At 46.8% G+C, this 21598-nt stretch overlaps 1 protein-coding gene across 4 annotated transcripts in view; it reads left to right on the forward strand.

Annotated features, from left to right (window-relative positions):
- XK-1 (xylulose kinase-1) overlaps positions 1 to 21598 on the forward strand; it is a 69925-nt gene that overhangs the window by 11380 nt on the left and 36947 nt on the right. For all 4 annotated transcript variants that reach the window (XM_077390318.1, XM_077390317.1, XM_077390316.1 and 1 more), the window contains 2 exons: positions 4866 to 4954; positions 5059 to 5336. In XM_077390318.1, the coding sequence (XP_077246433.1) occupies positions 4866 to 4954; positions 5059 to 5336 (367 nt within the window). The remainder of the gene's footprint in view (positions 1 to 4865; positions 4955 to 5058; positions 5337 to 21598) is intronic.

Raw genomic sequence — 21598 nt, forward strand, 5'->3', positions numbered from 1 at the left:
ACGACCCACTTCATTGGAAATTCCAGAAACAGCACAAATCTGGATTTTCTAACTGGAATTCATGCTGAGCAGAATATTCCTCTAGAAAATGTCAATGCTGCTCAGAATAACAGCTGCACTTCAAGCACATTTCTTTTACCAAACTGAGCTCAAACTTGGATTAAATTTTCTGCAGAAGAAGCACGAACAGAATTCTAACAATTCCAAGGCTTCTAACAATTGGAAACGAAGCGGATTATGCAAAGGCAAAGCATGTACTTCTGAATTCCAATTCAAATGGCAGAACTTAGCTAATTTTCAGTTCAGATTCAGAAGAGATCTGAACGTATTCACTGGTGTTTCTGATCTGAAGCAAACTGAATTCAATTGTTCAGTTGACCTGGAACTCGTTCCACAGGTCTACTTTGAACTAGATCTGACCGAATTTATCAAGTTTTAGCTGAAATCTTCCCAGATCTAGAAAAAGACAGATTTTCTATCAGCAATTCAAATTTCTCTCAGAGATACCATGGAAATCTTTAGTGCAGGGGCCATCTTTGCCAAATCTACCTGTGTATCATATGAACCCTATAGAACATTCTGAACTAAAACGGCAAGTAGAGGAATTGCAAGAGTAATGCTTTATACGTGAAAGCCTAAGTCCTTGGGTCGCGCCCGCTTTGCTTACACCAAAGAAAGAGGGGACTTGAAGAATGGGGTGTGCATATAGACAAAATCATTATAAAATATAGATTTCCAATTCCACCTCTCTATGACATGTTGGACATGTTGGCATGCACTTCCTTATTCACCAAAATTGACCTTGAAGCAGATATCACCAAATCTGGATCAGACTCAGACAAGAATAGAAAACAACCTTTAATACCAAAGAGGGACTCTACAAATGATTTGTTATGCCATTTGGTCTAACCAATGCTCCTAGTACATTCATGTGATGACGCGGGTAGTGCTGCCTTTTATTGGTCAATTTTTGGTTGTTTTTTTGACGATATCCTTGTGTGCTTCAAGAGCAAACAAGAGCATATCTTACATCTTCAGCACGTAATGATGATGCTTCAACGTGAGAAGTTGTATATCAAGCTCAAGAAGTGTTCCTTCAGGAGAGACAATGCTATTTTTCTTGGATTTATAGTATCCTCCCAAGGTATTGAAGCTGATCTGGAGAAAGTTAATACTATCATATTGGTCTCTTCCCACTAATATACATGAAATGAGAAGTTTCCATGGGTTGGCCACATTTTATAGGCGATTTATCCGAAATTTCTGCACTTTTATGGCCCTATTACCAATTGTATGAAGAAAGGGAAATTCATTTGGTCCAAGGCAGAAACAAGGGCTTCATAGAAATAAATAAAAAAGAATGGAATGCCGGTGCTTCAATTACCGGATTTCTGCAAATTATTTGACGTATCTTGTAATGCTTCACAAGTTGGTATTGGAGGGGTCTTGAGCCAAGAAGCACATTTTTGCAAATTATTTGAAGTAGCTTGTGACGTTGGTATTGGAGGGGTTTTGAGACAAGGACTTCCCGTGGCTTTCTTTAGTAAAAATTTGAATGAAGCAAAACAAAAGTATTTTGTTTACGATAAAGAATTGTAAGCCCAATGGTTCAATCCATGGCCTTCTTCCATCCTGTTTTGATGATTCCAATTACAAGTGATTTATGTTACTAATGTGTTTGATGTTTAAAGTTGCAAAACTTCGTGAACACTTGAATAAAAGTCAAGGAATCTTGGATCTAGGCATTGGAGAATCAGTGGAATATCATCAAGGTCTAAGGAAGCCAAGAAGATCCAAGGATAAAGGTGACTTGAAGAAAATAAGATTAAGATTGAAGACATTCAAAGTTCAAGTCATTTAGAATGTAATGTCCAATCCCTAACATAGGATCTTTGGAGGCTCAAAGGAGGTATTAATAAGGTCCCAAAGAATATAAAAGGATGATGTAAAAACACATGGACCCATAGCCCAAGTGCCAAAGTGAGCCTATATGTGAAAAGCATCAATTTGGCACTTGCTTGAATGACCATCGGACAAAATCCTATCATAATCAGTTCAAAACATTTTCAAATTATTTTTTAAATATTTTTAACAGATAGATCTCCTTCTTCGCATATCCGTAGAGCACAAGAACGTCGAAATCAGATAAGAAATGAGGGAGATGGATTTTACAAGTTGAGTACGCAAAACAAGCTTCTTGCGTGAAACTCCGTGGGGTCTCACGGAGCTCTGTGGAGGGTTCTGCCCGAAAAAAAAAAAGGCTAATGGCTAGCACGAAGCTCCGTCTGTAGCCTCTGTACTAGCCGTTGGGGGCCCAATAACAGCTAGTTTTGGGCTCCCTAGCAAAGGCCTCTAACCCTGTTAAACATATCAAGAACACTCGAAAACTTATCTTGAACATATTTAGAGTGGGGAAACCCCTTTGAGCCTCTTTTGAACCATATGTGAAGGATTAGACTTAGAATTTCTTTTGTATATCTTCAAATCCATTGTAGCCTTACAAAGGCATTTTGTTTCTTCTTTCTTGGTGGATCAATTGTTGTATTTGGCGAGTGTTTGGAGATGCAGACCCATCGGGCAAGTGTTGGGAGGCACGGTAGCCTTCTCCGACGGCAAGTGGTGAGACGCGGAGCCATCTTCAATTGTGAAGCGGGTTAATTCCAACCCTTAAGAGGATTGGGTTAGTGAAGCCACTAAAGATATTGGTGGGGTGGATGTAGGCCTTAGCGTGGATATAAGGACCGAACAACTATAAAATCCCGGTGCACTCTTTACTCTTTCTCTTTTCTATTCTTTATCTTGTGCATTTGATTTTATCTTCTATTGTGCTAGCATGCTAACTTGCTCTTGTGCTTAAGTGCTCTTATTTGTTTACTTGTTTTAATTTTTAATTAATCATCTTAAAAGAGCAAGAAATTTTTTAAAACCCAATTTACCCCCGTTGCCCCCTAAACTGGGATTTCAAGAATTCTACGCGGTGGTTCAATCTTTGAGATATTGGCGACATTACCTCATTTTCGAAGAGTTCATTCTATACTCAGATCATGAAGCGCTGAAATTTCTAAGCTCTCAAACGAAGTTGAACACAAGGCATGCAGAATAGGTTGAAGTCCAATGGTGGATTCTGCATGCATATGCATTGGTCGTGTTAATCGAGTTAGATGGAGTTAGAACTAGGATGATTCGATGGTGTGCAGCTGGCACTTCAGAAGGCCAATGGTGGTTTGCGACGACGCAGTAGCGACATCATCGAAAAATCTTCAAGTGGCTGAGACGTAAGTCAAGGTGGAGATTGTTGGGAAAGTTCCCTTGTTTCCCATGCAACTCACCTAGTTGCTGTTTTAGGTGGGAAACCAAAATGAGAAGTGTAGTTTTTAGGTTTCTTGGAAAACCTAGATATAAAGGTTCCTAAAGACGCATGACTTAGTGTGTGGAGACAAAGTGCTGCTAGGGCTTGGGCTTGAGAGGTGTGTGTGTGTGTGTGTGTGAGAGAGAGAGAGAGAGAGAGAGAGAGAGAGAGAGAGAGAGAGAGAGAGAGTTTCTTTTTGTTCTCTCAGGTTTCTTCTTCTTGGGATTAGAGAGAAAGAAAAAGAGAGAGTTTCTTCTTGGTTCTCTCAGGTTTCTTCTTCTTGGGTTTTACTCATACACGGTCTTTGTTGAGAGGACAAGGAAAGGGTTATGGTTTGCAGGTTATTACCGTTGTGATCCTTGTATTTTGTTTTCTCATGGTGAAAGATCTTGTTCTCGTCCTTGGATGCATCTTGGCCGGACCACGTAAATCTTGGTGTTCATCTTGTGCTTTGCTTTTATTTCTACTTTTCCATTTCTTTTGTACACAATCTGATCGTATTTTGTCCGACGGATTTGTCAACACCAAACATACGTGAAATTACAGAAAAACAAAATTCCCATTTGAAATGAAAGAAACTAATAAAACTTAGGATTCTATATAATCTAGGTTTTGGGGAATACATGTTGCCAGGGAGTAGATCTCATATTGAAGATGCAATTTCTTCTACTATGTGTAATCAAATTGTATTTTGAAGAACAACTTTTTTTTTTGAATTATTAATCAATGGCTCTTCATTTTTCTTAAAAGAAGGCTGTGAAATCATCAAAAGAATCCTTTTCTCTTTTATGAAAAGTATACAAATGCCCTGTCTGTTTGTTCTTTCCCATCTTTCAAAGGTGGTGGGGCTTTCTATTCTCACTTTCACCGTCAAGGAGTCCTCAAGGAGGCTATCTGTGAGCTCTCCTACTCACCTCAAGGTGCCTATTCTTCCCAAAAACTCTTCTTTCACTTAAAACTTACACGAATGATACTAGGGGATAAATAGACTTGATTCTACTAAGATGGCTAAACCGATGTATCTGGAGTCTGGACAGCAGTGACAGTGCCTGTGACATTTTAGGAATTCCTATACATTTGGGTTTAAACTGCTAAATATATTATTATGGGATTTATTGAAATGAGTAATGGTGATTTTATGAGATGCTGACAATTATTTACCTCTATCGAATGCTATTAATAATTGTAACTTCCTAAGGAACTAGATTTATATTCCGGACTTTAAATTGAGTTCGTGTGATAAATATGTACCATTAATGTTCAAGATCTCTCATTATACTGGAGTGTGTAGCCTGCTAGTGCGGTTTTCAAGATCCTTTTTAACTTAAGAGGCTCTTGAGATATGACTAACATACCGTGAAGTACGGTAGACAATTCTGTATATTTTCACTGCTTTGTCTTGCACATAATCTTGCTGGATGGTATTGCTTATTTTTTCTATATGGTGGTTACTTCTTCACCAAAATATGAGTAATAATGATATAATTTTTCAATAATTATCTAAATATTTCTGCAGGCTTTGCAAATGGTTGTATTGTTTGCACAGGAACAACCGATAGTATAGCTGCTTTTCTTGCAGCAGGTGCCACAGAACCTGGAAAAGCTGTGAGGTTTCCTCTGGACCTTTCTTTGTCTATTTTTCTCAAGAAATTAAGGGAATTAGGGTTTTGCAAGTCTGTTCCAACTGATGTTTTTATGATTTTATTTAGGTAACATCTATGGGTTCAACACTCGCTGTCAAACTCCTCAGCACTTGTCGAATTGATGATGCGCGATTTGGTGTTTATAGCCATCGCCTTGATGATAAGTGGCTTGTTGGAGGCGCCTCAAATACTGGAGGAGCTGTTCTTAAAAAGATTTTTACTGACGAGCAACTGGAGATATTGAGTAAACAAATTAATCCCTCAGAACCTTCTCCTCTAGACTATTATCCTCTTCCAGCGGTTGGTGAGAGATTTCCTGTGGAAGACCCGAAAATGGTACCCAGGTATGGCCCTTTCAATGTCTAACCTTTAATGAGACAAGATATATGTCCCCAAATCTGATAAAATCCATGCTAAACCTGTGGATATTGATTCATATGCTCTCATTGTTGTTGCAACTTCAAATCTATTTTTTGAATGATTTACAACTTCAAATCTATTCTTTTTTGTTATTATCCAAAAGTTGAAAGCAGATTCAGATAATGAGGAGCGGTATATCTGTTTTGGCTCTGTTGCAATATCTTGTTATCCCATTGTTCTAGTTATATTGGATTGAGCAGTTTCTCATGAATATATTAGATTCAGTTGTTTGTTATTTTCCTGTTAAAGGGTAGAATGTTTTTATAATTTTTTTCAGTTTTCTTTTTTTTACCCCTGATTGACTACTAATCATAATTGTAAATTGTAAAGATATAACTCTCATGAGAGTGAGTAGGTGACTTACCGCTTACGTACTCCCTCTCTCTCTCAGCCTTCTCTCGTTTTTTATTTTTATCATGGTATCAGATCATACCTAGGGTTTGCACTTGATCTCTCACCATTTTCCAAACTCATTAAAAGAACCAAAGGGGTGCCAATATCTACAAATTGCCGTAAAAATCAACAAGATGAACCACTTAGGAGCAAAAAGTGATAACATCCTCCTTGTCAACTGAGGGCGCAACTAAGAGTCTAAGACATTGGGTTAATGATATACTATAAATCTTACTGTCATGACATTGTTCATGGTATTGAAGACTATCGTACAGATTTCCTGGGTGGACTTGGGAGCATTAAAGAATGTGAGTCTCTTCACTTACAGGTACATGATGGGACATGATATTTTCATAATGGGTTTACAAGACTTTCCCCTCTCACCATACCGCATGAAAAATTAAAGTCAGCAAAATGAATCCAAAATCCCATTTTATAATATCCCTCAACAGAAATCACAAACTGCATGCGAAAAGTGATCTTATCCCAAAGAACTAAGCATGGAATAAACATATTCTTCATTCAATAAAATGAGCAGATTTAGAAATGATGCAAGAAATCGCTTCAAATCAATGTCATAAACAGCTGTAAGCCCAATGGTTCTACCTTAGCCATTACCCATCTTGTTTTGATGATTTCCAACACAAGTGATTTGAGTTGCTAATGTGCTTTGCTTATGTAAGTTGTAGATCTTTTATTCCATTTGTTCAAGGAATCAAGGAAACTTGGATCAAGAAGGAGAATCTGAAATATCAATCAAGTGCAAATGCCTTAAAAAGATCCAAGATGCAAGATGGATGAAGTGTTGAATCTCAAAAGAAGATCAAGTCCATTTCAAGTTAAAATTAGAATGTATTGTCCAAATCCTTAGCTTAGGATTTCTAAAGGCTATAAAGTTTCCAAATAGTTTAAAAATGGAAGGTAAAATTAGTGGACCCAAAGCCCTACTGCCAAAGTGATCTCACATGTGAAATAGCATCAATTTGGCACTTGTTTAGAGACTGCTAACCTTAATGCTATAATAATTGGTTCAAATCTTTTTCAAAAAAGCAAAAAAGAAAACCCCAAAATTAAATGTCAACATTTGTCAATCCAAAAGGCATCACCATAAATTCATAGTGGCTAAAATGAGATCTAAAAGTTGTTTTATGCATGTCTTCACCCCTCATTTTGATTTGGTGATAACTGTTAGAAGGGTTGTAACCCCCAGGCAAAATCACTAAGCACAACGGAATAAAATCGCATAGAACAAATTTTTTTCTTCAATTTTGCCCGTATCCCAGGAATCCTAGGGTCTAGATGATCTGATGGTGATCAAAATAAAACATATAAAATATAAATTACCTCAGTTGTTGTGAAGAAGAACCTGCGTGATCCACTCCTCGAACACTCACGATCGTTCCAAATGCCGCAAACCCGCAAGTTGATCCGATGGAATCCTTTGCTTTGCATAAAGGGGATAGTACAACAATTTTCCTTGATTGTATTCTAATCTAAATTAGAATTTGTATGTGGGAAAACACCTTTAAGATGATGGAGCTTTGCTTGTTGAATGCCTTTTGAGTTCAAAACCCAAAACTAGTTGAAACACACAGAGAGAGAGAGAGAGAGAGAGAGAGAGAGAGAGAGAGAGAGAGAGAGAGAGAGAGAGAGAGAGAGAGAGAGAGAGAGAGAGAGAGAGTGACGAATTTACGGGTGTCAATATAAATTCCAGTAGCTTGGGCAATCTCCAATTCGTCCACCCTTGTGGTTTAAATAATGTTGTGTGTTGCTGCTTTTTACAATTCCCAAAGCGTTCTTTCAATAGTAGCGAAAGATTAGAAACTAGTAATGTTTGAAAAGTCAACAATGGAGACATATAAGCTAAAAATATGGCAAACCAAAATGGACGTGGCTTATTTCCTAACTCGCATGGGTTTCCATTTTATATTAATTTTGTTTCCAAAACTTTTGGTCAAAGATTCCCTATCTCTCTCTTTCCATTCGTACAAGCTTTTTCTTTCTTTATTTTCCATCTAACACTTTAGAAATAAGATAATGTTCATAACATTAAATCTACAATTGAGATGGACACTCCATATGGGGTGCACACTCATGGGTCCCACCCAAATTCGTCCCATGTGGGTTTCCACTATCCAATTTGAAATCCTTTGCAATTTCCAATTCAATTCCCAATTAAATCAAATTACAAATATGTCCTATCCAATAGGATCCAAGCTCCATGATATATTAATGTAATTCCCAAAATATCCCTATGGTTAATACTTAACCAATTTGATATTCCCAATGCATCCCATAGTGCAAATACACCATTCGCATTGTGCAAATCTTCCCTTTGCATCAAATGCCATGAAACTAGTCCGTGTGTGCAACCAAACAAATGTGGGACCTCTATCTAATAGATTACAATGGGTCAATCAAGTTGTGAGTGGGATCGTTGCAGGGATTTAATAGTCGATCCTGCAGAACCCTATAGTGGGCCCCACTAAGATCTTGCTCCGTAGTCAAAACTACAATCGTATTGGATCAGTGGCCTCCATCGAGACGTAATCCTGAAGATAATCGTCGAATCATTATACCCCTAATCACATCAAATATGTGCAAGTCCCTTCTCCAATTCCACATCTACCGAGTTGGGTCCTACGGAGGGTGGACGTAGATCACCCCCTGGGCCCACTCTTGGTATGCCTTTCAGTGAAGCAGTTTGGGCCCGCAAATGCATTTGCTAAAATCTTTTCAAAGCATATTTTGTAAAACATTTGACAAACATTTTATCAAATCCACCTGGCCGGGTAATTTTATAGGCCTACTGCTTTGATCAAAACTGTAGATGATTCTCAATAATTTGGGCAAAGAATTCCATGTCGGGTATCCCTATTAGTTTCGTAGGTTTGTCCAACATACCAGTACTACCCTTAGGTGATCCTCAAAAGAACCACTATTAGATAGACCAAGAAAGAAAGACGGGCCCACTAATCAATATGATCCCTCAGGTCGAAGGACATGTAAAGGGTCATGTCTGATGGAAAAGCCTTACTATATCCTGTCCACAGGCTATCCTAATATGATCCTGTTCAGTGTGCGATCCCATCGTCGCACCGACTCTTCTTGCTTAGGGTCTACTACCCAAGTGACTGAGATAAGCCACTCCATGCATGTAGACAAGATTGGTGCTAGTTGTGTACAGAAGGAGATGTCCAATCTCGACCCCAGCTAGGAACCTTTAAGGTCTATAAAGAACCGGAATTCCATATCTCCTTACTCCCTAGGATCTGTGAATCCTTGAGCATGGGATTTGCTACTTTTCTCCGTAAGGACAAATATGTGTAAAACAATGATAAGCACATCTCACATATTTATAAACAACACCCATAAATGTCATGAAATGAAACTTTTATTTAACTAATTAGCAAAGTACACTGGTTTTTGGGGCACTAACTCCAACAATATTGTTCTTAAATCGGTCTTGGAGATGTACATGGCTTCATGCAACTCATCTATGAGATCATCAACCCTAGGAATTGGGTACCTTCTTTATTGTCTTCTTGTTTAGGGAATTGTAATCAATACACATGAATTATTCCATCTTGATGTAAATGGGCTACCTGTATTATTCCATCTTTCTTTTCTTTTTTCTTTTTACTTTAACAACTGAAGCTGGAAATGGGCTACAGACAAAATGGATATGTCCCAAGTCAAGGATCTCTTTTATGATTTTCTCAATTTTCGGATGCCTATAAGGGGTGATCATGTGATGCAGGCTAGAAGCTAAAATCCCTCACAAAGTTCTGTTGGGTGATGAATATCTACACTTCTGATAATTTTGGAGCTGACCTGGTGGAAAAAGCTCAATGAAGAAGTACAGTTAAGTTAGAACTGTTGCTGAACAGATAGGAGCTTTAGATTGGAAAACAAACAGGTGGCTGATTTCATATCCAAACAGAAAGATAGGAACATGTTGAACTGAAACGAGTACGGCAGAGATTGCCGATGGCCTTCCTAAAACCAATTGGTGCCAGCAGTATGATAGCCATGTGATTGGTATAAGCAGAGTTGACATGTTTTATAAGTAGTTGTCTGCCATTGAGGCTAAGCCCTATATTAGTAAAGGACTCCTTTTGTTGACCCGAAACCGATCGATCTAGCCATGAGCAGGCTTGTGTTTTCCCAGCATTCTTACTAATAAAGGGGCAACAAGCAATGGTACTTACACAATATATAATATATAGGGGGGTGGCGCAATATAGATGCGGCTCGCGCGACCCTATAGAGTCAGTGTTTTTACAAAACAAGCAACGGCCGGGAGTACGAGCGATAAGCAGCTACCAAACGGAACAGAAGAAGGAACCAGAGTCAGACTTAACAAGAGAGTGGTATTCACATCTATCCCTGCTCAAGAGCTACAGGAACACCAGGAGAAGGGCATCAATTCCAAGGCCTTTGGTATTTTCCTTTCTTTAGTAGAGTCACCTTACCACTTTTCTTTCTTCTGTCAGTCGTTCCAACCGGTCCCTTTACTAGTAAGCCTTTATAGGCCTCTATCTTGAATCTTGCGCTTTAATCGGTCGCAACTCTTTCATCTGGAAACTGGAAACGATCTCGAACTTGTTGACTTGCGGTCTGTCCATTCCAGTGGTTCAGGACTCGGGCTATATGCCCTCTTTTCGATTCTTTCGAGCCTATATCGGCAATTTACAGGGTCGAATATGAGAGGGGTCTCACAACCCTCGATAAGAGTCTGCGTTCGTCTAGAGATTATAACTCCTGTAAACGGAGCTTAGCATTATCATCAGGGGTCATGTCGTATTGGACCGTCACTAGTAGCGACGGGATTTTAATCTCGAGGGGTAGCACAGCATCAAACCCATAAACAAGTGAAAGGGAAGATTTCAGTTTTTCTCGTTCCTTCTCCTAGATAAGAATATGAATTTGAAATGATACAAATTCCTCTTCTGGTGGACAAAACTTGCTTCTTATTATGGTTGTTCCATATGTCTCTGCTTGCTTTATTCTATAGGCCACAGCACAGTGGAATTACCAACAGAATGGGGGAAATAGAATCTAACATGCTTTGCTCGAATACGGAATATGCCCAAAAGAACTGAGACAGAAAGGATCATAGTATTTGTTACATATAGTCATTCCATTGGAACAAGAGTAGAGGAGTAGACAGAGAAATCCGATCCCCCAATCACCAAGAAGATTATCCCTTTTCTTACGTGCAATTCCCCTCTTTCGGTAAGCATCCAGTATCTCAGCTGATGGGGCACAAATACGGCTACGCTCCCAGATATCGCCACGTGTCATCCATGCACGAGCAGAGCCCAACCATCATGAAGAAGGGTGTTGGAAAACGGCAAAGACCACACATTCATGACACATGTCGCCCTCTCACCACCCAGGCCTCATCATCACAAATTAGGGAAGGAAATGGCCGCCAAAGCCACGCGCGCCGGCGAGGCAGAGGGACGGCCCAATCCTGCAAAGGAAGTTTTTCCCTCCATAATGATGAAAAGGGCCGCACACCTCCCTTTAAAAGGGGAGGGAAAGGAAGAAGAGAGAGGACCCTTTTTCCTTTTGCCCCCGAAAGCAGGGAATTCACCCATCCTCCACCCAGCAATACCGGAAAAAGAGGCGAGGCAACAACAGAGGAGGCCAGGAATCCCATCCTGCCCATCCTGCCCTCCCTGCTAGTCCCCTCCGACTCACTCATTTATGCACCCAGAAATGTCCCCGCGCACCGGCCCTGGTAACCCTGGTCAAAACCCCCTCCCTTTCTAGCTGTTCTTTATATTGACTGGTCGAAGGATCTGACTTGGGTGTCGAAGTGGTCGTCCGGGACCCACCCCGGACCCCCTGACCCCCTTTTGTTTGTGATTGCAGACCCCGCGGAGGCCCTCTACCGACCGCGCGATCGCAGACCCGGATCCGGACGCCATCATATTGGCGCCATCCGTGGGATTCGTCGAGTAACTGAACGCCTTATGGCGATGAGAAACCACACCCAACAGCCAGAAACAGGGGTAATAACCAGGAGTCAGGCCCAGCGCGCACAAGCCAGCTCCTCAAGCTCCCAAGAGCGAAACTCACCGCCTTCAGACCGACCCCGACCCTCCTCTAGCATGCCGCAGATGGTCCCCACCATGGAGATGTTCAACGAACTTCGCAACGAACTACTCCAGCGTTTGCCTCTTCCGGCTTCAGAAAAGCCCCGGACGACACAGGACCGGACAGAAGCCTACGACGAAGGCAACGAGGAACAGTCAGGGGAACGACATCCCCAGCGAAAGCGAGCGCCGACTCGCAGAACGCCGTCCCCATCAACAAATAGCCCCTTGCCCCACGCAGCCGAGGGACACCAGTGAGGCAGCGGGAGGCAGGTTACTAACAGCCGCGCCCCCCCTGTCCAAGATACCCGTCTCCGGGAACCGCCCTTGGCTCGGGCAGAAGAAGTTGCAACCTCGGCACAACCGCCCAGCTTGGATCCAATAGCGGACCTGCAAAGGCAAATCCGAGAGGTAAAACTAGAAATGAGAAAACCCTACGCCCACGGCATCCTCGATGAGTGGGAAAGGGAAACGGCATCCCCGTTCACCTCAGAGGTCTTAAAGACCCCCGCAGAAGCAGGCATAGACCTCTCCCGCTTCGGTCTATACGACGGGAGCACGGACCCCCTCGAGTTCCTCCAGACTTTCAAGAGAGTAATGACGCTTCGAGGCGCGTCGGATGGATTCATGTGCAGAGCCTTTGCATCCCTACTAAGAAAAACCGCCAACGACTGGTACATGAGATTGGAGCCCGACTCCATCGCATCCTTCCACGAATTCGGGCGAAAGTTCAGCACGAGGTTCGCCAACAACCGCCTCCGCCATGATCCTGCGGACGCCCTCCTAGCCCTCCGCCAAGGCAGAAACGAGACCCTAAGAGACTTCATGTTGAAGTTCAACGCCGAATTGGCTCAACTCTCCAACATGGACGTCCAGATAGCAGTCGCCACACTAAAGCATGCCACCACCGATCCGAATCTTAAGCTGCACCTCACCCTCAAGCCCCCGCGGGACCTACAGGAGCTTGAATCAAAGGCTGATAAGTTCGTCCGAGCAGAAGAAGCCTGTGCTCGAGAACAGAATCGGCCCGGCCCCGACGAGAGAAAAAGCGACGGCCGAAGGGCCATAAGGCCACGAACCGATGAAAGACAGGCCGTAACCCTATCCCCGTTTCGAAAGGCTGGGAACCGCCCCGCTAAAGTTCCCCCTCTCCCACGTTCTATCAGCTATTAGGGATCAGGGTCTCCTGACCCCCCCCAAGAAAATGGCCACAGATCCAAAGAAGAGGTCCGCCAGGAAATTCTGCGAATTCCACGGGGACCACGGCCACGAAACTGACCACTGCTTCCACCTCCGCCTCCAGCTGGAAAGGCTGGCCGAAGAAGGACACCTAAACCAGTACCTCAGGAGTCCTGACAAAAGCCCATGCGAGGCCCAGCGCCCGCCCGACGAACCCAAAGGAAGGCATCGGTCACCAAACCGCCGCCGGTCCACAAGCCGACACCGATCCCCCGGTAGGCATCACTCACGAAGCCGACGCCGATCCCGCAGCAGACACGACACGAGCCGCCACCAGCGCCCCCGAAAAGGCGAGCCCCCCGAACAGCCACAGGCTCGCGAGCAACCGCCTACCATCATAGGAAAAATCAATATCATCGCAGGCGGGCCCGCGGCGGGAGGACCGACAACAGCCGGTCGGCGGGCATACGCGGAACGGGTATTCTCTATGGACATACCTTCCAAGAAGGCCCGAACAAATCCGCCCCATGAAAACCAGATCATCACTTTTTCCAACAAAGACCTCGACGGGCTACAAGTCCCGCATGACGATGCACTGGTCATCAGGCTAGTCGTCGCCAACTTCGATATAGGAAAAATCTTGGTGGACACAGGAAGCTCCGTCAATGTGCTACACCTCGAAACTTTCGAAGAAATGAAACTGGGCAGGGAAAGGCTGGGACCCGCGGAATACTCCATCTACGGCTTCTCCGGGACATCCGTACAGGTAGACGGCAAGATCGACTTGCCCGTGACTTTCGGGGCGTACCCCTTGCAGAAAACCATCCTGACCACCTTCCTGGTCGTAGACATACCGTTCACCTACAGCGCCATCATTGGGCGCCCTGCTCTCAGAGACTTGGGAGCCGTAGTCTCCACCCCCCATCTCAAGATGAAATTCCCCACTCCGGACGGAGTAGGAGAGGTCAAGGGACAGCAAATGATAGCACGCCAGTGCTACGCGGCAAGCCTGAGAGGAACTAACGCCCCGGCCGAAAACTTCACAATCGGCAGTGAAGACCCTCGGCAGCGGGCTCGCGCAATCAGAGGAGAGCCCGCCGAGGAGCTAGACTCCATCCCCCTGACCCAAGATCAGCCGGAGAGACAAGTCCGGATAAGTTCCATGTTAACAGGCCCCCTGCGAGACCAGATGATCAACTTCCTCAGAATAAACAAAGACATGTTCGCATGGTCCGCTAAGGACATGCCCGGGATACCCAAGGAAATGGCCGTCCACAAGTTGAATGTGAACCCCGCCCTTAAACCCGTCCGGCAGAAAAAGAGGAACTTCGCAGTAGAGCGCCAAACTCATATAAAGGCCGAAGTGGAAAAACTGCTACAAGCCGGATTCGTCAGGGAAATCCGGTATCCCGAGTGGCTGTCAAATGTCGTGATGGTCAAGAAAGCTAGCAGAGGATGGCGGGCCTGTATAGACTTCACCGACCTCAACCGGGCCTGCCCAAAAGACCCCTATCCCCTCCCGCGCATTGACCAACTCATCGACGCCACCTCCGGACACGAACTTCTCACCTTCTTAGACGCGTTCTCAGGCTACAATCAGATCAAAATGCACGAGCCAGACATCCCGAAAACAGCGTTTATCACCGATCAGGGCGTCTACTGCTACACTGTCATGCCCTTCGGGTTAAAAAACGCAGGCGCCACCTACCAACGGCTCGTGAATAAGCTATTCCAAACGCAAATTGGAAGGAACGTAGAGGTGTATGTCGACGATATGCTGGTAAAAAGCCTGGAAGACGCCAGACACATCTCCGACCTTCAGGAAACTTTCGACACCTTACGACGAGCCCGAATGAAGCTGAACCCCGCGAAATGCGCCTTTGGGGTAACTTCCGGGAAATTCTTGGGGTTCATGGTCAGCCAAAGAGGGATCGAGGCCAACCCAGAAAAAATCCAGGCCGTCCTAGACATGGAACCCCCGACGACAGCGGTAGAAGTACAGAGGCTCGCGGGACGGATCACGGCCCTCGGCCGATTCATGCCCAAATCAGCAGAGAAGTGCCAACCCTTCTTCAAACAATTAAAAAACATACGGGAATTCGAATGGACCCCGGCCTGCCAAGAGGCCTTCGACTCTCTGAAGCAATACCTCCAGACACCGCCCGTACTCGCCAAACTCGAGCCGGGGGAAGAGCTATTTTTATATCTGGCCGTCAGCCCCACGGCAGTAAGCGCGGTGTTGGCCAAACAAAGCAAGAAAAAGGAACACCCTGTGTACTACGTGAGCAAGACTCTCCACGGTGCAGAAATCCGATACTCGAACATAGAGAAATTCGCCCTCGCAGTCGTCAGTGCCGCTCGAAAGCTCCGCCCCTACTTCCAGGCCCACCCCATAATCCTGCTAACTGACCAGCCCCTCAGGAAGATTCTCCAAAAACCAGAGACCTCGGGTAGGATGGTAAGTTGGGCCGTCGAGCTGGGCGAGTTCGACATACAAGTCCGCCCAAGGCCGGCTATCAAATCTCAAGCCCTCGCTGACTTTATAGTGGAATTCACGGCCCCGGCCGAAGAACCGGCAACAATGGGGAGCAGCGAGGGCCCCACCGCGCACACGGTTTGCGACAACGGGATGCAGGACCCCTCGGAACAGAACAACGAAACCCCTTGGATCCTGCACGTTGATGGCTCCGCCGGCAATAAAGGACACGGAGCGGGAGTGGTCCTCCACGGCCCAGAAGAGTTCACACTGGAATATGCCCTCAGGTTGGATTTCAAAGCCTTCAATAACGAGGCCGAGTACGAAGCCTTACTAGCAGGACTAAGTCTAGCCGCGGAGCTCGGCGCGGGCAAGTTGAAAGTCTATAGCGACTCACAGCTTGTCGTTAACCAAGTAAACGGAATATACGAAGCCAAGGGCTTCAGAATGAAAAAATACCTCCACAAGGTAAAAGAGAAACTGCAGGGGATGGGAGAGGTAGAGATCCTCCAGGTGCCGCGAGACATGAACAACCGAGCGGATGCATTATCAAGAATGGCCGCCGAAGAGACCCATGACTTCGGCACCGTGCTCACAGAAATCCTGCCCCACCCCAGCATCGACGAGATACAAGTTCTGGAGATTCCACCGGGGCCAAACTGGATGGACTCCATCATACGATACCTGAAAGACGGTATACTACCCGCAGATAAGCTGGAAGCCCGGCGCCTAACCGCAAGAGCCGCCCATTACGTGGTCCACGGGCCCAGGCTCTACAAACGGTCATACACATGGCCGTACCTCCGATGCCTGGTACCCTCCGAATCAGACTACGCGCTACGAGAAGTACATGAAGGGATCTGCGGAGACCATGGAGGCGGCAGGACCCTAGCCCAGAAAATCGTAAGGCACGGCTACTTCTGGCCCACGGTCCTTAGGGAAGCCAAGGAATTCGTCAAAAAATGCAGCCCCTGCCAAAGGTACGCAACCACCCCCCACCAACCGGCTACACCGTACACCGCGATAGCAGGACCCCTGCCTTTCGCCATGTGGGGCATGGATCTACTCAGACCATTCCCCAAGGCCCCCGGGGGGCATACAATGTTATACGTCGCCATCGACTACTTCACCAAGTGGGTTGAGGTCAAAGCCGTGGTGAAACCCAATTCCAAAGCGACGGAGAAGTTCTTCTATCACGACGTCGTTTGCCGTTTCGGCATTCCAAAGACCCTTGTAACAGACAACGGTCCCCAGTTCGCAAGCGCCGAATTTGGCAGATTCTGTGATAGCCTAAGCATCGAACACCGTTTCGCCTCCGTAGCACACCCGCAGGCCAACGGGCAGGTCGAGGTAACCAACAGGATTTTGCTACAAAGTCTCAAGAAGAGATTGGGAGAAGCCGGAAAAAACTGGCTGGACGCACTCCCTAGCGTCCTCTGGGCCTATCGAACAACACCACGGACCGCAACTGGAGAATCCCCTTTTAGCTTAACCTTTGGGACCGAAGCGGTCATTCCGCTAGAAATTGGCCTCCCCAGCTTCCGCACCGCGAATTACGACGAGCAGGGAAATTCCGAACTCCTCCGGAACAACCTCGATCTCGTGCTCGAGAAAAGAGAGCAAGCCCTCTTCCGAACCGCCACCTACCAGCAAAAGGTGGCACGATACTACAACGCCCGGGTAAAAAAGCGTTCGGTAAAACCCGGAGATCTGGTGCTACGGCGTGCAGAGGTATCAGACCCCCGCAACACGGGTAAGCTCGCACCCAAATGGGAATGACCGTACAAAGTCGTTCGAGCACTTCGACCCGGGGCCTACCAACTAGAACGCCTCGATGGGACCCCGGTCCCTCGCAGTTGGAGCATGGACAACCTCCGAAAGTTCTATCAGTAAAGCGACAGGGTAAGTTCCGTGCCTTTCTTTTAAAAATATGACAAGTGTTTTGGTTTCCTTTTTGTGTTCTAGAAGCAAAGATGTATTGTTGTCAACAAATTAATGGAAAAGCACTTCTACAAAAGCAGCGTACATCTCCACTTTCCGGCCCACGATAAATGAGGGACCCGAAAGAAAATAGGGAGTGAGACAGAGGTAACATCGGGGCCGATCCCCTCGAGAATACCCTAAAACGCTCCCCATGAGAAAAAAAGACCTCCCCCTTTAAGGGCAGGCGGGACCCATTAACCCCGAACTGATCATTCGAGGGGAAGATAGTCCTCCCATAAACAGACGCCCTACGGGGTGCACTAAGAATACCCTCACCAACAAAATTCGCAAAGGCCTGAGGACCAACAGCAAGAACTCGAAAACCTCGCGGCGCGTCGTATATATGCAGAGATGTCAATACGGTTACATACCAAACAAAAAAATAGGTAGTTCAAAAAGTTATTACAGACCAAATAACCAGGAACATTAAAAGAAAAGAGCAAGCCCCCCGAGGCCTTCACAACATCACTGGGCCCCCTCGGAAGTCTCGGCAACTACGCGATCCACCGGGGCGGCCACCTCCTCTCCTACCGGCTCCACCACTTCCGCCGGTGCCGGCAAAGGATCGACCTCAGACTCATGCATCACTTTATCGAGAGGGAAGGAGGGATCGACCTCTTGAACGCGCCGCCGGCATTCTGCAAACGCATCAATCTCAATATCCACGCTGAACGCAGCCGCAGCCTTAAAAAACTCCGCAGAGTCGCGCCATTCCTCCCGTGCCTTCGCCAATTCCCGGGCATGAGTTCGCCGAGCCAGCGCCAATTTGTCCGACGCACGGCTCCTCCCCTCCACAGTTACCCGGAGATCTTCCCGGAGTTGAGCAACAGTGTCATCAAAGGTCGCTCTCTCCGCCCGGGCTCTGTCCAATTCCTCGCGTAACTGCCGGTTTAACTCCCCCGCAACACTTATCTCAGCCTCATCCTCAAGAAGGCACTGCACCATCCTCCTGGCATAACTTTGGGACTGCAAAAGGCAAGTTATCAGAAAACTTCCAACATGCAATCTCGAAAACAGCGAGGAGAGAAAAATACCATCAGAAAACCGGCCACCCATTACTTACGCAGGAAGTTGATTGAAAATACTGAGCCCCCAGGGCCCTACGATCGTAGCCTTTCAGCTCAGCCTCGTCACAAGGGCAGTTGTCACCCCTAGCTCCACCCCAACCCGGGGATTCGCAAGAACGCTGTCCTCAACACCAATCCTCCAGCCAGGCTTAAACAGTTCCCCTCGCATCTGGAAACTCTGCGGGGGAAGCTCCGCCCGCTCCAGAAGAAGCTTGGTCATTACCGCCCCCTCCATCCGACTTGGCACGTCCTCCTCAAAGATTGAAGGACACGCCACGCGGCCGGTGACCCTCTTGGCAGGATGCTCAGACCCCGGGGGTGAGGAACTAACCGGCCCCTTCTCTCCAACCGCTCGACCAGAGGGGCTGGAAGGCATAGATGTTGCGAGCCTCGCTTGCGACCGACCTAGCCTGGCCGCGGCCATAAAGTCAGAAGGAATTTTCTTACGGCTCGACAAGCCCGTTGTCACCGCCGCAACCTCCTTCCCCTTACCAACGTCACCAGAAGAAGACATCTCTCCTGCCAAAAACAAGAAAATAACAATCGCTCAAAGCAAAGGAAAAACAAAAAAAATAAAAAAGAGAGAGGAAGAGGGGAGGGGCTCACCACGATAGCTGGCTGAACTCTCCCCCGTTCCCTCGCCCGTGCAACGGACCCTCCTCTCCACAGCTCCCACCAAGCCAAACCTCTTCAGGCTCCTCTCCCACCTAAACTCGGAGACGTCAATAGCCTCCCCAGAGGCGAGCTTCCCCAAGTCAAACTTGCTGTAGTCAGACTCGTCGGGAAGGGACTTCCTCCGCCACTCAACGGAGCGCCTCCAAGAACGAGGAAAATCCCAGCCAGCGTCCGATGGAGGGGTAACGAACACATACTCCTCCTTCCACTTCTTGATGGACGAAGGCAAGTTCGCTGCAATCTTCACCTGAGGACGCTGGGTCAGATAAAGCCAGCTGTCCTCCCCCTTCACCAACGGACTAAGGGCAACGCAGGCCCGGAGCAGCGGAAGGGTGGGCTGAACCTTATGAAGACCCGCCTTGGCCACAAAGGCTAGGAGTGTGCGCCAACTATTAGGCGCCAGTTGGGAAGGAGCCACTTGGTAAAACTCGAGGGCCTCTATTATAATGTCCAAGAGCGAGAACCTAACCCCCGCCCGGAAAGCTTCCACGTAGAAAGCTACCTCTTCCTCCGTGGTACCCCCACACACCCCTTCTACAAAGGAGGGGACTCTAATCCCATAATCGTCGGGGATATGGAACTCCCTCCTAATTTTCTCCGCCGCCCCTTTTTCCAAAGTATTCCTGAAACACGCCACCCGGCCGGGACGAATAACGGCGCCAGGCCGAATGTCCCCAATCTCCGCCCCACGAGCATAAGAAACTCGAGCCGGAGATTCCGAAGCAGCGGCCCCCACCGACGACCCGGAGGTCCCGGAACTATCCCTCAACTCCGTGGGCTGCCGCACATCTTCAGCGACGCCGCTCCCGCCCTCTACAGACAACCGCCTCCTCTTTCTCACCGGAGCCCTCTCCACCACCTCTACCGACGCGGAAGAGGGGCTCTGAGGCACAGTCGCAACAGACATCGTAAGCTATGAAACAAAGACACAGAACTCACCGAACGAAGCGTGGACGACAAGCAACACGCAGAAGAATCGCCGCAGAGAAAAATCCGTTCTAATCGAGGAAGACGAAGGAATAAAGTAAAAAATGAAATCCCCAAAAAGGCTTTAAAAAGGGCTAGGGTTTTGACATCTGTCGTTCGATCTCCCGCCCTTTCTAAGTCGATGGGACGCGCACACGTGGCGCCGATTGAGAAACCCAAGGGAACCGCCATAAGTCGAAGCGCCATACGGAAAGGACGTCTCTACCCCTACCCACGACATAACTTCCCCAGCAAGCCATCCATACACCTCCACCAGATGGACAAAACTGCGTTCATAAACAAAGGGCTCTGACCCCGTCACAAGGGCCCGACATACACCTCCACAAGATGAAAAAAAAGAAGAAAAACCACATTCGATGGCAAAGAGCTCGGAACCCGTCATAAAGGTACGACTAGATACCCCATTCAAAATACCACCGGGCCGAAAATATCGAACGCAGCGACAAGGGCTCAGAAATGCGCAAGAAAGCAAGCATGCAAAAGAAAAGCAAACACGTAAGGAGAAAACACACATCAGAAACAGGAAAAAGAAAGGCACCATTCATAAACCACTTCCTCCTGGCCCAAAGGCCTACAAAAAGGGGAGTAAGGACAATAGGCACGCAGACCCGAAGCCCCCAAGATCCCTAAGACAAAAAAAAAGAAAGCGCAAAGACAAGAGGCTTCCTCCAAATATTCCGAACTCCCACCGCAATCAGCTCAAAGGGACTGGCCGCTGAAAGAGTTTTCCGCATCAGAAATCTCCCTATCACTCTGTTCCCCGTCCGAAGAGCTTCCCCAACGCCGATTCCCAGCCAAACGGGCCTGGTCATTTAACCAACACACCCGGTTCCTCAGCAGATCGTTCTCCGCGCGCAAAGCAGCAATCTCCCGATCCATGTCCCTCATCCGGCTAAAAACCTCCATTCCCCTACGATGGACGCAGGAAAAGAAGGAACGGTTGCGGTGAATAAACGCTTCATGAGACTCCCTCTCGTGCAGGGGAGGAGGATGATCCACGTCCCCCTCCGGAACCCCTCGCTGAGGCCCCAGCCCGCCAGAATTTGCCTCGGGGTTATTCGGACGACTCCCGTCGCGATCAGACCTACGATCGCCGCCCGCAAAGGGACCCTGGAAAGGCGACGACATCTCGGACAAGCCTGAAGAAAGGCCGGAAGAAATCAAAAAGGCAAAGAAGAAACAAAGGGCGATATTCCTGACTTCAGGAAAGCTCACCCCTTATAGAACCCTTATAGGAAACCCCGGTGTGAAAAAATGAAGCACTTACTACCCGCGTGTCCGTTTCCTACTGAACAACCAAGCGGCGCCTCGGGAAGGAG

Source organism: Tasmannia lanceolata, unplaced genomic scaffold (assembly GCF_043159265.1).
Source record: "Tasmannia lanceolata isolate RefF3 unplaced genomic scaffold, GAP_Taslan_0.1 ptg000011l, whole genome shotgun sequence".
Classification (NCBI taxonomy): domain Eukaryota; kingdom Viridiplantae; phylum Streptophyta; class Magnoliopsida; order Canellales; family Winteraceae; genus Tasmannia; species Tasmannia lanceolata.